Source organism: Neofelis nebulosa, chromosome 7 (genome assembly GCF_028018385.1).
Source record: "Neofelis nebulosa isolate mNeoNeb1 chromosome 7, mNeoNeb1.pri, whole genome shotgun sequence".
Taxonomy (NCBI): Eukaryota; Metazoa; Chordata; class Mammalia; order Carnivora; family Felidae; genus Neofelis; species Neofelis nebulosa.
Genome location: NC_080788.1, coordinates 49,159,270 through 49,178,261, shown reverse-complemented (window position 1 = coordinate 49,178,261; position 18,992 = coordinate 49,159,270). Strand labels below are relative to the sequence as shown.

The following is an 18,992-nucleotide window of genomic DNA, read 5'->3' as shown; positions in this document are numbered from 1 at the left end:
GGTCATATACATATTAAAAAAAATTTCAGATACTGATAAATGATCCCATTCTATTAAAAAAAATTCATTTATAGCAGTGAACATCAAAATCAATCTCTACTTCATATATTTAGCAAAATAAAAATTTTGGCTCTATTATCATAATAGGTGCTTAGGCAATTTGCATTTATGATACTAATACCCGATTGTTTAACTCAGAGAGGGAAGGCAGGAGACCAGTTTACACCAGTAAACAGCTATATCTAAATGTAGTCCTTACTATCATCCTTTTGCCCTGTTCTTGGCTCCTCAGAGTGTGAATTCTCACCTTTTCTTCTATATAGCATATTGTATTGGCATACACACACACATCTATGTAAAATTGGTACTTCTTGAAAAACATGTAATTAGTTCTTTACAAGACTGTGAGCCCCTCTAATGTGGGCACAAGATCTTGAGTCCCTAGTATCTTTCCCAGGTTATAGAACTCACTTTAGCGGTGCCTGGCTGGCTCAGACTGGCTTTGGCTCAAGTTATGATCTCACGGTTCGTGAGTTCAAGCCCCATGTCGGGCTCTCTGCCAACAGCTCGGAGCCTGCTTCATTCTGTCTCCCCATCTCTCTGCCCCTCCCCTTCTTGCATTCTCACTCTCAAAAGTAAATAAACATTAAAAACAAAATCTAAGCTAACTGGCTTTCAGGTAGACCTTTGATCTTGTTTCGCCCAGCAAGACTAAATGAGGGGTTGGAGGGTGAGGAGGGAGTGTCTAATAGGAAATTCCGGTAAGGATTTTTTTTTTTTCTTTTTTTTTGGTACAAGGCTGGGAGTTGCTCTTACCACCTTGTTTGGGATGTATGCAGATATAAAACTTGGAGGTATGGCAGTTACCTTGTGACCATGACCCAATAGACACGGAAAAGCAAAGCTGAAGATAATGCAACAGAAACCGAGTTCTTAAGAGTTCAACATTTTTTAGAACATTGAGCCACTGAATGAAACTCTGAACCTCTTATCTTCAAAATTAAGCTAAATGTCTTTATGGTTGAAGCCAGTGTTAGGTTTTCTGTTATGTGCAGCCCAAAGCACCTCAGATACACAGTATTTTTCCCCCAGATTTTATCGGTTCACTATATCCACTAGTTGTTTTGTTTACCTGCTCTTATTAAAACAGCTTTTTGTTACTGAGAATCCTAACACACCTATTTTTTAAGTCAACATCTAGGTAGTTCATTACCTTTATTTAAGTGCAGATTGCCTTTCTTAGGATTAGTTTCATTTTCTTCAAGTACTTTACAATTTTGGTTTGTAGGCTCATTTTGTGTAGGAGTCGTCCTGCTTTTCCCTCTCCCATTCTCAATCGCTACTCTCTTCTTTCCTTTTATAATTGCTTCTACCACCTGCCCAGTCATGGCTACAGTCCTGTAGTGTTAGTGGGGCTGTCACAGATCACACGGATGAACAGCCTGTTTGGCTCAGGTCCCGGCTACAATATAAGTTATATAGCCCCAGGCACTGGTTGTTGATGCAGTTATTTCAAAAGAGTGTGGAAACTCCATCTCAGACCCTGGTTTCATTACTCTGTAGGAGTTAGGAGTTGAAATGTCTCTTCTTCTTCCTTTTTTGAGTTGAAATTTCTGTATGCTTCTTTCTGATTCCATACCTACAGCTCAGGTTCCAGTTTACAAGTTCAGTGTGTTTTGTATTTCTGGCTCACCAAAATGTCGATGCTGCTTTGGGCACACTTGTGCTTTAGAATTTTCTCCACTTTTTTCCTACTATACTTCTATTCAAAGCTTCAAAAATATACATACCTAGGTACTCCACAGACTAGCACTTTAAAGCAAACATTATGTGAACGAGCAAAAGCAAAGATGTTTGGGGATAACATAAAGCTCCGTGCTATTTACCACTCATCAGTAATAAATCCTAAGTGAACAGCAGAGTTCTGATGAATAAAATGAGACCTGTGTATCCTGTTGGATTAATAACAGAGAGAAGATTAGCAGCCCTGTTCAGCCTTGTGCTGATTTTTATCCATTTCTATGAATTTCATGAGATCTAAGAAAGAATGGCATCAGGTCTGTTTGAAACGGCACACTGCCTATGTAAGATGGATCCCACAAATCACCTTAAGACCCAGTCAGTTTAATATAAAATGTTTTTAATTGTTTTTGAAAACATTTAAAAAACAATTTTTGAGCACTTTCAATAAAAAAAGAGAACTGAAATGCTACTGCAATATTCAACTACTGGAGTTTCAGCAGGTACAACAGACAACAAAACACTGGGGAAATCTGACTTTTTGCACTAAATGAAAACATGAAACAGGGCTTGTTTTTTGTCATTTATGGTGTAGTAAAGCACATTATAGTACAAGACTATTATATGAACCTCAGATGCACTGCACAAAAAAAAAACAAAACAAAACACTTTCCTTCTTTTCAGTTCAAAAGTCAGTGCTTATTGCAATTATATGCAAAATTATTTACTTCATGAAGTCTTATCATGATAAACAGTATGAAAAATGTTTTAAACATGAAAACAATGAAAATAATCTGAGGAAAGAACATAGTCAACAATAACTAAGCAGAATTAGTCAACATAAAAAAGTAAATAACTCGTGAATAACTATGCTTGCCTGGTTAACACTGAACCAGTTTCAATACAGCCAAGAAAAAAAAAAGTGGTTACAGGAATACCTAGTACTGTACAAGATAAGTCAATAACACTCATGCACATTTTGTGATCATGTATTAACATGGTGAAGCAAACTAAACTTAATTCTTCCTGCTGTAATATTCTCATGTAAGAGAATAAGAAATAGAAATATCTCATTGAGATCAATGCACATTGCTACATAAGACAATTTTATCTGTCACTTTGATGACATTTTGTCTTTTCATAATGAAACACATTTAAAAAGTTTAATCTGTGGACTGTATTGGTTGCATTTATCCTAAGAGATGTGCCTACCACAGGTTCAACAAATTTAGTGCAATATATGAACCCCAGAAAGTTTGCTGGACGAATTCAGCCAAATTTAAAGTGTTTGCTGCAATACTGTACAGAGGGTTAAAAATCCTCCAGTCTTTATATTTTTATAAAAAAAGATTTCCATTATTTTTATATTAGTAGGAAGCTAATAATGTAAACAAGGGATTAGAATGGCCTCAAAATCTCCTTTTCAGAGTATCTCATCTAGAAAGGCTCCCATCATTTGTTAAAAGAAATCACACAGTTTCCTTTGGGTATTGCATACTTTGGTGTGCAGTAGTGCTGTGTCTCAATGTACAGTGAAGAAATAATTAGCATCAAGAAAAAATATCTAACAGATCATTAAATCAAATAACAGCAAACACACACAAACGCCAATAACTAGGACATATCAATATATAAACCTCTGAGCCAACCCTAGCACCGTTTATTTATCAAAATATGTTAATACCCTACCTTGCAAATTTATTGAGCAATGAAACCTTATTAAATTAAACCCTTCATCACATTTGTTAAATATTCATTGATTGTAGTCTTCTCATTGGCTTGCTAATTAAGGTAAAGGAAAGCTTAGCTAGGCTCAAAGTAGCATAGCAATGGTTTAATGTTAGCTTTAAAAACTTAATGGCAATTTCGAAATCTATTTGAAAGAAATCCTAAATTCACTCAAATGGAGCGGACTAGTGAGCAGATTTGTGTCAACAAGAAATTCATAAATAATTACTCATAAAACAAAATGGGAGCCAAACAGAGAAACATTTTAAAACAAATCCTGAGTGCTTCTTTTGCAATTGTGGTTATCACAATAAATAAATTAAGCATGTAATAAAATGCTCCTCTTCTTCAAGTACTATTGATGTCCCCTTTAGCAGAGACATAAAGATTTGTGGCTTCAGACCTTAGGTGGCGAAATGTTTGTTTGTTTGTTTTTTATGTCATCTCCTTCCTGTTTATTTGGATCCCATGATCAACGTGTATTACTATAGTCAGGAATGAAGGAGTCAGTCACTAAATTGAGGACTTAAGAATATTATAATTAAAAAACATCAAATTAAATCTTAAATAGAATTTTAATATGTGCAGGTAGCCGTTGTGATAGAACTAAGAAAATGCTTTTATTCTTTCTAAATTCCCCTATCTCAATTTCCAAACAATAAAACATAAAATGTTTTTCTAACATGCCTGTATTTATCCTAGTAATAGATTCTACAATGTTTGGAGTTCTCGTGTGTGCGCGTGCACTCACACGTGTATGCAGGTCTCTGTGTGTGTGCTGGCTCCATACTGAAATTAAATTTTAAAATAAGACTAATGCAAAGTCACAAATATAAATGGCTACTAGTTTTTCCTTTTAAAAATTTTAGTGCAGCTTTTGCTTTCCTTAAATTAACATTTAATTTTCCATTATTTTCTCCTATTTAAGCCCTTCAAAATGCAGGTGCAAATGGTACTGAAGTCCCAGAAAGCCCTACGGAGATTTTGTTCATTCTACAGTAGCTCTATGCTTCAAGCCTAAATACCGATAATAACCTGAATATTATCCCTGTTTCAAGGAAGACCTTCTTCTCTACAATTTACCTTAGCTATGATTTCATATCTAAAAGATAATGCCAACAACAACAACAAAAAAATAGCCTATACCTAAAATCAATGGTTTCCTCTACATTCTGTGCAGATCAACTGATGAATTAAAATGAACTTACACAAAATAAAGATCTAGACTGCTCTTGTAAAAGCTGGTTAGTCAATTGCTTACTAGCCAACAATGTGATTACATGGGGCAACATTATAAAATTTAAAACCTAATACTTGTTCTCCTACAGCCTACTGTCTTCAGAAACTTGTTAAGAACTGAGGCAAGTCTAACCATTTCCTACTGAAGAAGAAACCACTTCTGCAGCAAACTCTTTTAAAATGTCACAATTAATAGTTAAGTGTTTCTGCTGCGGGAGGCACTTCCATTAAGACAAATACAATACATATGTCTTTAGATACAGTGTGCTACATATTATAAAACACTATTTAACCCAACATTTCAACAGTAGGATGGTCCTTGCTTTCTATCCACTCAAAACCTGATGAAGTCATAGAGCTCATGGATTCACTGCAAATTTGTTGAAATAATGGGTCATTCTTTAATTCTTCCAGTGTAGCTTCATCATCTTGTCCCTGCTGACGCCCTGGATCAAACAGTAGATTTGGGTCTAAAGTGTTCAAATCATTGATGCTGCCTGAGAGCTCAGAAGACAACCTGATGTCACTAGAGAAATCAGACGCAGTATTAGTGAGATCAGATGCTACCTGACCTACCAGCTGCTGGTTGGATTGCAAGCTGTCTCCACTCAACAGGTCTTTAACAGTGCTATTGAAATCTAATTGTTGCTCTCCGATTTCTGATTGTGCTTGATTATCTTCAGGAGAAAAACTGATCTGATCGGTGCTATTACTTTTAGTGAGGTAAGATGGTGTTTGGAATTCATAAACAGAAGTGCTGGAATCGATCATATTCTGTGGATTGGCACTAGGAAAAACAGTGGAAGTTTCCAAAATCTGAGTGAGATTCATCCGGGCTGTGTAATTGGAGGGCAGGTTGTTCATGCCCAAACCTCTTACTGCATCATCATTGTCAGAATCAAGTTTACTCAACAAAACACTGGTTATTTTTTTACTGTTTGTTTGCTTCTGAAGAGCATTCGGGAAGGCTGTCTGCATCATGACCGTCAATGGAACTGATTGACTTCTTTGAGCTATGTTGTTGGCACATGCATCTGTGTGAACGTTTGTGAAAACGTGAACTTCTGGGGTTACTGGACTTCCAAAGGGGGTCACATTAGATCGGGGGATATTAGATACTGGATACAGGGTGCTTCCACTAAGATTACGTTGGCGATGAACAGCAGGGCTCACACTCCGGCACCTGAAGTTGCTGCTGGCAGATGAATTAGTTCCTTTATTATCAAGAGGGGCAGGGACTGCAAAACCCTCCTGTTTGTTGGTGTTACTTACAGTGGCACCTTGATGCTGCACAGGAGAGACAGGAGTCAAACGACCAAAATGAGTGTCATGATGTCTGGATTGAGACTGGTAAGACTGTCCAGGCACAGCAAAAGCATGAGGTTTCCTGAAACGGTCTTCCACTAGTTCCTGATAGCTTGGGAGAATGCCATGGCCAGAAACTGACGAATTACTAACCCCACTATACCCATTATTCATCCATTCAAGCTTGGTTTTGTCAGGGTGTGTGGCCATGGGTCTTTGCATTGGTTTCACAGGACTGCTTGAGATAATGCTGGCATCATGATACGCCATACTGGAGCTTATTGGGGTAAATGCAAACGGATTCCTGCATTCAACAGGGCTGGGAGGGACACTACTGCTGCAGTTAGAATGTGGAGTACCAATGGGTGTGTGTCGGCTACTTCCTAAAGCACTATCCACAGGTGTGGTCTGGGCTAGCCTGGAACAAGGGCTCTCCCGGGACAGACTCTGAGACCCAGCAATCATTTCAGATGTTGGAGTTGGGGTTGGGGTGGGGGTGGGCGTTGGAGTAGGAGTGGGTGTGGGTGTGTGGATCGGAGTGCCATTGCTATGGATTGGATGGTAGAAGTGGGTACTGGAGGCATGAGATGACATTGGAGCTCCTGGAGTTACTGACTGACTCTGAAGGGCCATTCCCAAACAGTTACCATAAGAATGAGAATTGTTCATTGATATCTGCTGCTCCATAAGCACCAGCTCTTCCACAATACTATCTTGTGTAAGCTCATCATCGAAAGGAAAGTAGCTTTCATTTGTCTGGGAAACAGAAGGCTCAAACTCTTTCAGTTCAGACTGTAGAGGTAACTGATCTGAAGACTGTGCTTGTATTTGATTCAAAGAAGATTCTTGTATCTGGCTATGCAGCTGCTGGGTATATGTATCCTGTGGCATTCCTTCTAATTCCCAAACAGATTTCTCTAAGTCATTGATATCAGAGTGCTCAGGAATTGTCATAACACTGATATCTTGTTGTTGTTCACAGCCGGCAGATATAAACTCAGAATCCTTACTGACCTGTTGCCATTCGTTTGAATTAAAGCTGCCATCTGGTTTTGAATCACTGTCCAAAAGAAAGACATTCCCTTCAAGTTTTACTTTGATATCTGGAGATGATGATGGTGTTTGCTGTTCGGAAGCGGAATCACTAGCAAGGAGAGCAGAATTTAAGGGTCGATTTGCCACTATGTGTGAATTGACATTTATTGATACCTTGCTAGGAATCTGAGCACCGGCTGTTGAACTTTCTATTTTCCCTGAATGTGGAACCTTTTGGTCCTTCTCAACACTGCCTGGTTTCTGACCTTCTATGATAACTGCAGAAAGCTGTTCCACAATTGGTTTCTTTATGGGAGGCACCTGGGACTCTTGCAATGCAGAAGACAGTCGCTTTCTTGGACTTTTAGTGCATAATTTAGGGTCTTTATTTATTGAGTCACCATTAGCTGGTGAGCTGGTGCTGGTGAAAGTTAAGTTCTGAGTGGCAACTGAGAGAGTGATAGTGCTTTGATTATTGCCTGTTGAAGTGCCTGGCGGAATTTCATTACAGCGACTTTTACATTTGGTCCTCTGGTCACAGACCTTAGTTGCTTTTACTTCAGTGACACCTTCATTTGAAGGTTTTTGCACTACTCCATCTGTATTACTTTTCTGCCCCAAAAGGGCACTAGGTGTTGTTTTGGGAGCTTTTGTCCCATCAGAGTTCTCTTGGCACTGTGCAGGATGCTCATCTGATGATGCTTCAGGTTCCATTTTGACTTCCACAGCAGATGATCCCCCGGTGCTGCTGGTCCTAGATCCAGGAGACTGAAGTGATACGACAGAACCATTCTTGATCTGTGGAATGGTCCTTGATTCTTCTGTTGTTCCTGTAGCACTGTTTACTGAGGCAGAATGTTTAAGAGGGGCACTACCGTTGCTGGGTGTGAGAGATATTGCTGTCATTTTCACCACATTTAGAGAACTCATGTGTGAAGTGGGCACAACAGCGGTTTTGATGGGACTGCTAGTAAAGAGGACAGTAGTCGGGGAGCGAATGGTGAGTGCACTGCTGTTAGCTGGTTTGGGTAAGATCTGAGGGTAGCGGTGCCGGGCAGAACGATCCCCACCAGGACTGGCTGGAACGTTCTGAGGAGTCTTTGGTGCCTGTTTCACAGACTGCATGTGCTGAGTGACCACTTGTACATTGAGGGGAAGAACTTTGCCGTCAGAAGAACTCATTGGGCTTGGTGAAGTTACCAATTGCCTGGTTCGCTGGACCTGTTAAAAGGTGGAAAACAAAAAAGTCAGATTTAACGAGTCTAGGATATAAACAGCAATTCACGTATCTGTATAGTATGAAGGCATTAATAAATGTAATGCTAAGAAAAAAAACAAAACAGTTCCTTTCTTAGACGAGAGTTCTATATATGTATGATGTTAGACCAGTACCAGACACAGAAATATTATAAAAAATGCAACACAGTGCAATATAGTTATCAAATAAAAATATGTAAGAAAAACATTAAGATACTTTTCAATAAACAAGACTAAAAACTTCACATTTGTGATGAATACTTGCCAAAATAATCATTTTTAAGGAGGTGATAGGAAGAGATGACAAAATCTTGAAGAAACATGCAACTATAAAGGTATCTACCTTTGGGCCAAGAAAACGACTCACTCATGGGGGAACGGTGGGGGAACTGTCCTGTAAATGCATCTACCTTGGACATTAGTAATTAAATCACTGTGGATAAGGTCTCAGATAAAACTACTGCCTCCACAAATTTTCTCTATAGTGAATAGCATAAGAGTATGGTTACCAGGTATACCACGTTTTATTTTTTATTTATTTTTATTTAAAAAAAATTTTTTTTAAGGTTTTTTATTTATTTTTCAGACAGAGAGAGACAGAGCATGAACGGGGGAGGGGCAGAGAGAGAGGGAGACACAGAATCGGAAGCAGGCTCCAGGTTCTGAGCCATCAGCCCAGAGCCCGACGTGGGGCTCGAACTCACGGACCACGAGATCGTGACCTGAGCTGAAGTCGGACGCTTAACCGACTGAGCCACCCAGGCGCCCCAGGTATACCACGTTTTAATGACATGATAATGATGATGATAAGAAAAACAAATTTGATAAAATATCTCAACAATACCATCAATAATAACATAAAATACCACTTTGTTGTAGCATGATGCACTCTCATTTAAAAAAAAATTTTTTTAATGTTTATTTATTACTGAGAGACAGAGAAAGACAGAGCATGAGCATGGGAGGGGCAGAGAGAGGGGGAGACACAGAACCCGAAGCAGGCTCCAGGCTCTGAGCTGTCAGCACAGAGCCTGACATGGGGCTCGAACTCACAAACTGCAAGATCATGACCTGGACCTGGACGCTTAACCGACTGAGCCACCCAGGCACCCCATGCACTCTCATTTTAAAAGCCCCTTTATCATAACCTCAGTTATGTGAGATAGAAGACTATAATCTCTATTTGTTAATAAGGAAACGGTCTCAGAATAGCTAAGGGAGACTTGTCCAAGGCCCTATGTCCAGGAAGCCATAGCCATAAGTCTACATTAAAGTTTATCAATATGTATTACAACTTTGCTCCATTTGAATGTTAAAAAGAAGAAGAATTTAAACCAAAAACCAAAAAAACTTTGCAACTGATCATCTTGGCTTAGCTAGGGATGAACCAATTCTGAAAACGACTCCTCTTTAACATAAAGCTCTGACTGGTTATGTATGCATACTGCGCATGTCTTGAATCTCTGTATTTTCACTTATGTTCATTTTATACCTTGCTTTGTAATCAACATCGTATACTGTGAGTAAAAGACAAATGACTGAAGCTGAATGTTTGTGCTCACAAAATCAATTTGTACTGAATCTATATCTATAATTGCCTCCTTCTTATGTACCATTTTTTTTAAGTTTCTTTGTTTATTTTTTTACTGAGAGAGAGAGAGAGTGCGAGCGAGCGCGAGAGCATAGGGGATGGGGAGAGAGAGAGGGAAAGACAGAGAATCCCAAGATCCTAACCAGGCTTCACACTGTCAGTGTGGAGCCTGACACGGGGCTCCATCTAAGGAACTGAGAGATCATGACCTGAACCAAAACCAAGAGTCAGATACATAACCAATTGAGCCACCTAGGCACCGCTCATGTGCCCCTTTTAATTAAACAAATGATCTCCCACCATCCCAGTGAGGTCAAACACTTATTTAATGATATTACCGGAATGGGACTAGGGACAGCTGCCACAACGATACCAATAGGCTGAGGAGAAAGGATTGCAGGATTTCCATTAGAAAGATTAGTCACTCCATTGGTTGTAGCGCCTTCTGGTTTTTTTGCTGAGGATTCTCCTGGCAAAGGGGACTGTAGTTTTTGTTCTTGCTGCTTCTTCTGAATTTTCCGTTGCAATTGCTGTTTAGCATCAATAGGAGAAGGCAAAGTCTTCACCTGAGGCTGAAAAGAATTACTCTCAGCTGTAGGTATAAAAGCAGACGGCTGGGTAATTCCTTTAATGCCTGAAAATAAACAGAAAAGAAAGCTAAAATAAATACTCTATTTTATAGAAGGCAGTTACAACTCAATTTCTTTGAATATGTAGCCATCTACTGGACAAAGCAACCAAAACCAGCAAATTTTAACTCACAATCTCTTAATAAAACATAAGGGTTACACTTTCAGTTTGTAAGCATTTGTCAGTACTGTTTTGTTTTGTTTTTTTAAATTTTTTTTTAACGTTTATTTATTTTTGAGACAGAGAGAGACAGAGCATGAACGGGGGAGGGTCAGAGAGAGAGAGGGAGACACAGAATCTGAAACAGGCTCCAGGCTCTGAGCTGTCAGCACAGAGCCCGACGTGGGGCTCGAACTCACGAACCGCGAGATCATGACCTGAGCCAAAGTCGGACGCTTAACCGACTGAGCCACCGAGGCGCCCCTGTCAGTACTGTTTTAACTGACACCTTAAAATATGGTTCAAATGAGGTGACAGTTTCAATTAAATCAGCAATAACAAGATGAAGGTTTTGAAAAGAGTAGTAGCTATGACATAAATATGCAGAAGCTAAGATAAATAAATGCCAAGGGAGCAGTTTTCGCATTTTATCAGATGTCAGAAATTTCCTTCCACCGTCTCTAATTAGAAATTCATGCATTTTCTTAAAAAAAAAAAAAGAAAAGAAATTCATGCATTTTCATGATTTAAATATTCAGCCTACAAGGGGTATTCAATAAATATTTGCTGAAACCGTTCATATTTAGAAAAATGTGTACAGCGAAAACAAGTCTTTAATTCTACCAGAAATTTACAAAAAGAGGGACTATTTTAACTGTTACTATACAATTATTCCAGTATGACATAGGAGAAATAAGCAGAGCTTCTGAATAAAACTGAGGTTAAGATATTTTGAAAAAGTGTCACTGAGAAAACTTTTTAAAGCAGTAGTAACAGCAACAGTGAGAAAAGACGAATGATAAACCAAGCAAGAGATAAATTTTAAGTTAAGGACTGATGATGTGATACAGTTAATTTTTTAAAAAGCTCTTTTCATATTTAGGGTGTAGCATTACAATCATTAGAAACTAAGCTGTGGTTGGTAAAAACAGCGGAGAGCAAAGGGGAGGACCACGCCATCCTGCTGGTACACCTTGCCTTTCCCTTCCCCAGCCTAGTTTCTGCTTTTCATCAACAATTTGGGGAGGGGGAACAGGACGGAGAAAAAGAAGTGACTGTAAACTTTTTCCCACATGCTCACTCCTCAAAAATCCCTCATCTTTTGATCACCTTAGTGCCAATTTTTCCTCTTCAAATCCATCTCAGACTGTACTGCTCCCTCTTGGCCCCCAGCCTCAGCTCTGGCTTCTCAGCACCTGCACCCAAAAGCCTCTGCCAATGGCTCAAAGCTCAGATGTCTCCCTCCTGCCAGGGTTTCTGGACAGGAATGATTTCCAAGCAGCTGACTTACAAAAAGGACATTTGTAACACAACCTGTTCTTAATATGGAGACTATTTTTATAAAAAACCAAATTCACCTTCAACGATTGAACATTAATCACTACCAAAGGTATTAAATTAATTAAATTAATACCAAAGGTATTAAAAAATATGGCAGTGGCTGAGAACAAAATTTTAAGTCTAAAAATGCTCTGAGTAATGATATAATTAATTGCTAAAGTAACAACTTCCCAAGCTATTTTCACAAAGTGAAACATATTTATACATGAAATTTTTAGTATTTTTGCTTAAAAACACATCTTTCTTTACACTTCTGCTTTAAAAAATCATTCATCCAATCATTCACCACTTCTCTCAGTCAGACTTTGTGAAAATAAGGAAGGAAGAAACGTTTCATGTTCCATGATACCTACCAAGTCCTCAGCTTATTAAAGTACTTATCTGGGTATCAGTAGAGGCAGGAGGAAGAGAACACGGAAAGTTGTAGGGCCCATTATCTTTTAAAACCTCATTTTGCCCGAAGAAGACAGTATAGTAACGTAGCCAACCTGGGCTGTGAGACCTGACAAATCAGAATTCAGATCCTGGTCCCACTACTTATCTGGCAATGGATAAAATTACTTAACCTTCTTAAACCTGTTTCCTGATCTGTAAAGTGGGAATGAATATCACATGCCTCCCAGGACTGCTGGAGGGAAGAAATGAGGTAACATATACAAGCTATCTAGCTAGGTAAGGCTACCCAAGCACTCTCCTGCTCATATGTAAGCGAACAGATTTAAGTCACAGTTTACAATTCTAGACAGAGAGAATCATGACAAAGCTCCGGTAAGAGATTATTTTGAAGTGAGTCCTCAATTGACAATAAAATGAAAGGACAGAACAATTATACACCCCTCCCCCAAATATGTAAATCTTCTGATAAACATAAACTGAAAGGAAGACAATTGTTAAAACTATTAAAATTTTTAAAAAGTGAAGTTATTTAAGGAACTGTAATTCTGGCTGGGATGAATCTATTGTAGATTTAAAATTGTTTACACTTAACAATCAGAAGAATCATCTCTGGAAAACAAGTTTCACATTAATATATTTTTCGCAGAAGTTATAATTTCCTAGAGTAATAACAACTTAGACTTTTCCTTAAGTTTATAAGGTATGACTGAAATGAGATATTTAAAAATTGCATCAAAACAGATACTTTCTTACTAATTTAGGAAAGAGTCATTTATTCCAATACTTCCTAAAACTGTCAAATGAAAAAATCCCTATTTAAACAAAAATACTCATTTGAATATATATTTTTAAAAAATCACTTCTGCTATTTTATAATAACGCTACTATCATTTTATAATTTATATATTTTATAACATTTAATAATATTTTATAATAACCTAAGTATTAGTTTCTAAAGGAATCTAGCAAGTCATTTAAAACATTTAATCTTATCTAATATTTATTAATTTAGACACACATATACTTAAAAGTACATATTCTTTGAATTTTAAAATAGCAATAAAAATATTAATGGACTATCAACTGGGAAATCTTGAAAGTTTCATGTTTCAGCAGGGAAATGTACTATAGAAAAATAAACTATAGCTTTAAGCTTTACAATGAAATGACTGTAATTACTACTATTTTTGTTGGCTCAACAAATCCATCTGAACTTAGTGCTAAGTGAAGTGACAGTAAACTCATACAAACACTAAAAAGACAAAGAAGTCCTCTGGTGAAACTCTTCTTTTGCTATCAACTCTAAAATATATTAATATCTGTCAGTTTTAGCTTATTAACGGTAATTTTGTACCTGGTGGTGCTGCTGCCATTACCGTTAGAGCTGCCATCGACTTAGTGCCTATATAATGACTTTTTATAAGGAAGCGGGCTAATTCCAAGACCGTGTCAAATGGCTGGCTTAACACTTTCTGGGCCCATTCACACACAAGACGGCAAGCAGAAGAGATAACTTCCTCATCAATATTTTGAAGCTGCCCAGAAGGTTCAGCTCCTTCCAACTAAATGAAGGAAAAAGGAAAAGTTAATATAAAAGAAAACTCAGAGAAATTAAACTGAAGCACATCAAAGACATGTATTCTTAATTAGAAGATGCAATCTATATCTGTCGGGTCAAAGTCATATAAAATGCCCTGCTGGCAGGCATATAAGAGTCTTGCAAAGAAAAGGCCTATCCCTATCCCCACCAGGGCACAGTTACCAGCAGCACTATGAATACAACATTTAAATGGTTGTTAAACATATATGAAGGCTAAGAGATATTGTGAATCTTTCTAAAAGCCTCTTCTGACATCAATAAAACAAACTATGCCACTAGCTATATATTTTGTCTTCTTTATACTTTTGGCCACCCCAAGTCTTTTGTACACCAAGGTGGTATTAGATAAATATATAAGTAAATCAAAAAGGAAAAAAAAAGACATTCATACTATATATATATATATATATATATATATATATATATATATTATCCCACACCTTAATCTCTCCTCTTGACAATATACCTATTGTCAATATATATCATGGATGTATCTAGAAACCAGTTTTGATTTTTGTTACCCCTAATTTCACGAGCCATGTTGTCACAGTCAGATATTTTAACATTTTTCAGCCACTGTTAAATTTTTTGTCTTACATATTTTGTAAAAGGCATAGTTCCTGGTCCCTGGTTTTATCAAAAGGAGACTATGCAGTATGCTTTTCAATTCTGAAAATAAGGCATGACTCTACTTAGTAAAAAGAAAAGGCAGAATTCTTACCCCATCTCCAGTTTTGTGAAAATCAAGATTGGGCAGTGTTGGCATGTGAACAAAGGCTTTTTTCCTTAGTCCACTGTAGCAATATGTAATAAACAGTTAAGGTCTAAAGAATTCTAAATTAAATGAACTGCTTATATAATTAGCATTTGAGAAGTAGCCATACATAAGAATACAATCAACATGAGATAACTACTTTCAGAGTTCCTCGGTAAGAGCAACCATAATATTATAAACTCAGGACACTTTCACTCTTTTCAAACTGAAATAGTCTGCAGAATGTTACTGTCTTAAATGAAACAAAATCATTTTCATCTGTTATAAATTTTATGAATAAATGTTCCTAATAGGCTGTGCCAACCACCAGCAACAAACAGGTCAGAAGGAAAGGAATATCCAGATGGAAACCTGGCACACCAGAGGGAAACTTTAGCCCAGGGCACTGGGACAAAAACAACTCTTAAAGAGTGTCACAAGGGCTTTAACCTTTTCAGTTCTTTTTCCACTGAAACACACAGGATTATCACCTGTAACATGCCAAAGACCCATCAAGACATTTTTGTTTGTACACAGGGAACAATGATGGGTCATGCAACAAGTGGCTAGAGAACACCTGGAGCAGTGCCCCTTCCCTCCCCTTTCCTCTCATCTCCACAGGAGTGAGCTTCTGTGCTTTGAAAAAGACCAAGGGCTAAGTAATGAGAAATAATGTTTTTCTAATACAGAGACCCTCTATTTTACAATCTTCTTCCAAGAGAAGGAAAGACTTTAATAAGGTCTTAATCTTCATTTCCTTCTGTTTGCTACTAAGCATTTCTCTGTCACAAGAGGGACATTTTGTATGCTCTGGCTTTAATTTTAATATGGCTTTAAATGGTTGGCTGAAAAATACTTTAAAGAGAATATAATCTTCCAGTACAAATTCCACAAGAATTTTTCTTGAATGTTGTACATTTTGCCAAGAAGATCCCTACGTTTCAAAATTACAGGAAGAAGACAGCTAACATCTTTCTCCACTTTTATTGATATGACTTACTACTGCTGCACTCTGGCATGTCTCAGTTAATTCTTATTATTGAAGAAAAGGAGATCAGACCAGTAAGAACACACAAGAATGACAGAACAAGGTGAAATCTATCAAAATCCTAAAACCACTATTTGTTATTTCTCTGGCAGTTTGATATATAGCCAGGAAAATAATGTTTGCAATTATTCTACTAAGACCTTTAGAGTTGTTTGTATCTGTTGACTTAAATTTATTTCTAAATATAGTTGCTAGTTGAACTACAACAGCAGATGTTCTGTAATAAGTGATTACTAAAGAGATCACTAAAAAAACCATTCTGGTAAAGGATATTTAGATTTGCCTCTTGTGCCCAGGCGACGTGCCTTCATGTTTGGAAAGACATTTTTCATGATCTTTCCAAAATCAGCAGCACTTAATGGATGGTAACCAAGATTGTCGCAATAGCTCCTGCAAAAGAAGGAGGTACCAATTTAGAGCAAAAAAAATTCAGAATACATAGGACAGTGCTATTTCAATACAATTTGACTACTCTGACAAAATAAAAAACCACATCTTCAAGTCATTCACCACAATTTTCATTGATTGTTCTTTGGAGGCTAACTCAGGTTTAGTTAGCTTGTTTCATCCTAAGGGTATACAATACCACTGCTTTCAACAGCATACAAAAAACTTGTACTAAGAGATACTGGTGGTACAAAGTTTTCCAATTACAATCCAACCCTGCACTCTGAAATGAGCATATCCAGCTCAACCAGTAGGACTCGACATTTCCACATATGTATCAAGTTAATATATAGGGAGATAATTCCCAGTATACACATTATGTAAGTCAGACATCAGAAACAAAACTATACGGCTTAAAAGAGAAACATGATATATTAGACCTAAAAGGGACTTTAGGGGTCATCTATACCAACACTCTCATTTCACTGATAAGGGGAAAAAAAATGAAAGCACAGAGAAATTCCAAGGTCCAGTGTTCTCTCTTCACCCCTACCACTTTTATTATTGCCAGGAAAAAAGTACTTTGTAAGGCAGTAACTTCAAGTGGGAACAGGGAAACAAGCCAAGTCTTAACTACTACTGGAATCAGGTATTCTGTTTTTCTCTAGACCTGCCAGTCATAGGTACAAAGCCAATCCCTCCTCTACCAGTTCAGCAGCAGGTCAAGGCCCACATCTTGTCCTGGCTACCAAAGCCTTCCTCATAACTGCTGGCCTCTGAGAGAACCATTACCTGAGAAACACCAAAGAGGAAGTCAGAGGAATTCCAAAGTAATCCCATCAAATTTCCCCACCTCACCCCTAATTTCAGCATGGACCAGAGCAGCTTCTTGATGAAGCCATGCAGCTAAGAGCCAAAAAGAGATTTAGGAAGAAGAAACAAAGGAAAACAACTGGAAGGACTGTGAACAGGGTATAATGTTAACTGGGACTTCAGTTCTTGTAAACTGCTGAATACACTGGCAACATTCCTAAAGTGACCTGAATTTAAGAAGCCAAACTGGGAGAGATTTAATGTTATATTTAACTTGAGACTACATGTTACACTCTGAGTGGTTCAGGGGTCAGGTTTAAGGTACAAAATGAAGAGGTGACTATTTTGGGGTGCTGACAATTTAAATGAACTGCATCAAATCATAACCATTTCAGTAGCAAGTTAAATCAGTTATTTTTATGGTTTAAATAAGCACAGAAAGAAAATGTAAATGAGGTTGGTTCTTTTGCACCTCAGGGACTTGACATAACCTGAAAAGATTATTTTTCTTATTCTTCAAGTCTCAGCTCAAATGTTATTTCAAAAGTGTCTCTAACAACACTACCTTATCTAAAGCAGCGCTCTCCTGTGACACCCTCACCATATTATCTAAGAGTGTGCTCTGTTTCTTTCCTTTCATGACTTATAATAATTATGTAACAGCTGATTTACTTATCGTTTTTCTCCTCCATTAGGCTATATGTGCAACCAGGGCAGTGACCATATCTATGTGGTTCACCACTGTATTGTCCGCATTAAGAAGATTTAAGAGGTCCCATTCAGTCTTAATATGACATTAAGTACATCATACTTAAAACAAAAAAACCTTAAAGAAACACATAAAAAGGCAATAAAGAAAACACTGCCCACTAGGCTCTTGTGATAGCATTGGCATATATATATGCCTAAAAGAACTGACACCAGATAAAGAAAAGCAGGACAATGAGTCTAATAAGAGATGTAATATATCCACTCTATTCTCCCTCTGGGACTTAAGTTTTCATGTTTTTTTCATTATATTAGTATACCAAAATTTTTTGCTTTGGTGGAAGGGATGTGTGAAAGGTTGGCAAAGTTAAATATCAAGATGATCAATGCAAAATGTGCTTGTCAAATCCTGAGTGTAACTTTGGAATATGACCACCCCATTTCATGTTTTTTGATTCTTATTTATTCCATTAGAAGAGAGGAATTCCCCTTTAGGAAGATTGATTTTTTTTTTTTTTTTTACAATGACCTTATCTTTAGTATACTCTAGTGGATAAATAAGTACCTTGTAGACATAAACAGCTCAAATTACTCTTCCTGAATCAAATAGTAGATAATGTTAAGAATAAAACTGCTTATGGTTAAAAATTCTACAGTTGACATCTTATATGTCAAAGAGAACACAGAGAGCCCCAAATTAAAAGCAACCATACTTGAAATAGGTCATAGATTTATTTAATTTTATGAAACCTCAGAACTGGCAATACATTCAGAAGTTGTATGGTTTAATTTCCTGCTGGATGTGAAAATGACCATGCTCATACATGATGGTTACATCAGTATGACAGTGTGAACACTTCCCCTGATAGAGACGGCTCTATACTGTGAGGTGGCCTATTCAATTTTAAGTGGTTCTAATTTTCAAAGAAAAAGAATTTCATTATTAGAGCCCATTCTCCATTGGGAAGACATATTCATTGATTTCACTTTAATCTGAGTAAATATTTTTAGGTTACCTATTCATAATTTTGAAACCAGCTATAGGTTATTCCAGCCCATGTGGAGATTTTGGTTAGTCTCCATCTGGTTTTCCTGGTTCATAATTTTAACTGCGGTTGATCAGGCAAGATATGGTGTCAGTTAATATCTAACTCAGTGTCAGATTATATTTACCCAACACTTAAAACAATGGGAAGGAACAATGTTCTGTTCACAGGATAACTAATACCGTAACGCAATTCTTAAAATGAGATTTTTTGGG

General features: G+C 37.4%; 1 protein-coding gene across 4 annotated transcripts in view; it reads right to left on the bottom strand.

Moving 5' to 3' along the window:
- Positions 1-2,119: 2,119 nt before the first annotated feature.
- The window catches only part of RFX7 (regulatory factor X7), a 135,308-nt gene continuing 118,435 nt past the window's right edge, over positions 2,120-18,992 (bottom strand). For all 4 annotated transcript variants that reach the window (XM_058737641.1, XM_058737640.1, XM_058737642.1 and 1 more), the window contains 5 exons: positions 16,097-16,213; positions 14,743-14,827; positions 13,776-13,983; positions 10,234-10,529; positions 2,120-8,268 (listed from right to left, as the gene is read on the bottom strand). In XM_058737641.1, the coding sequence (XP_058593624.1) occupies positions 4,996-8,268; positions 10,234-10,529; positions 13,776-13,983; positions 14,743-14,827; positions 16,097-16,213 (3,979 nt within the window). In that variant the 3' untranslated portion in view covers positions 2,120-4,995. The remainder of the gene's footprint in view (positions 8,269-10,233; positions 10,530-13,775; positions 13,984-14,742; positions 14,828-16,096; positions 16,214-18,992) is intronic.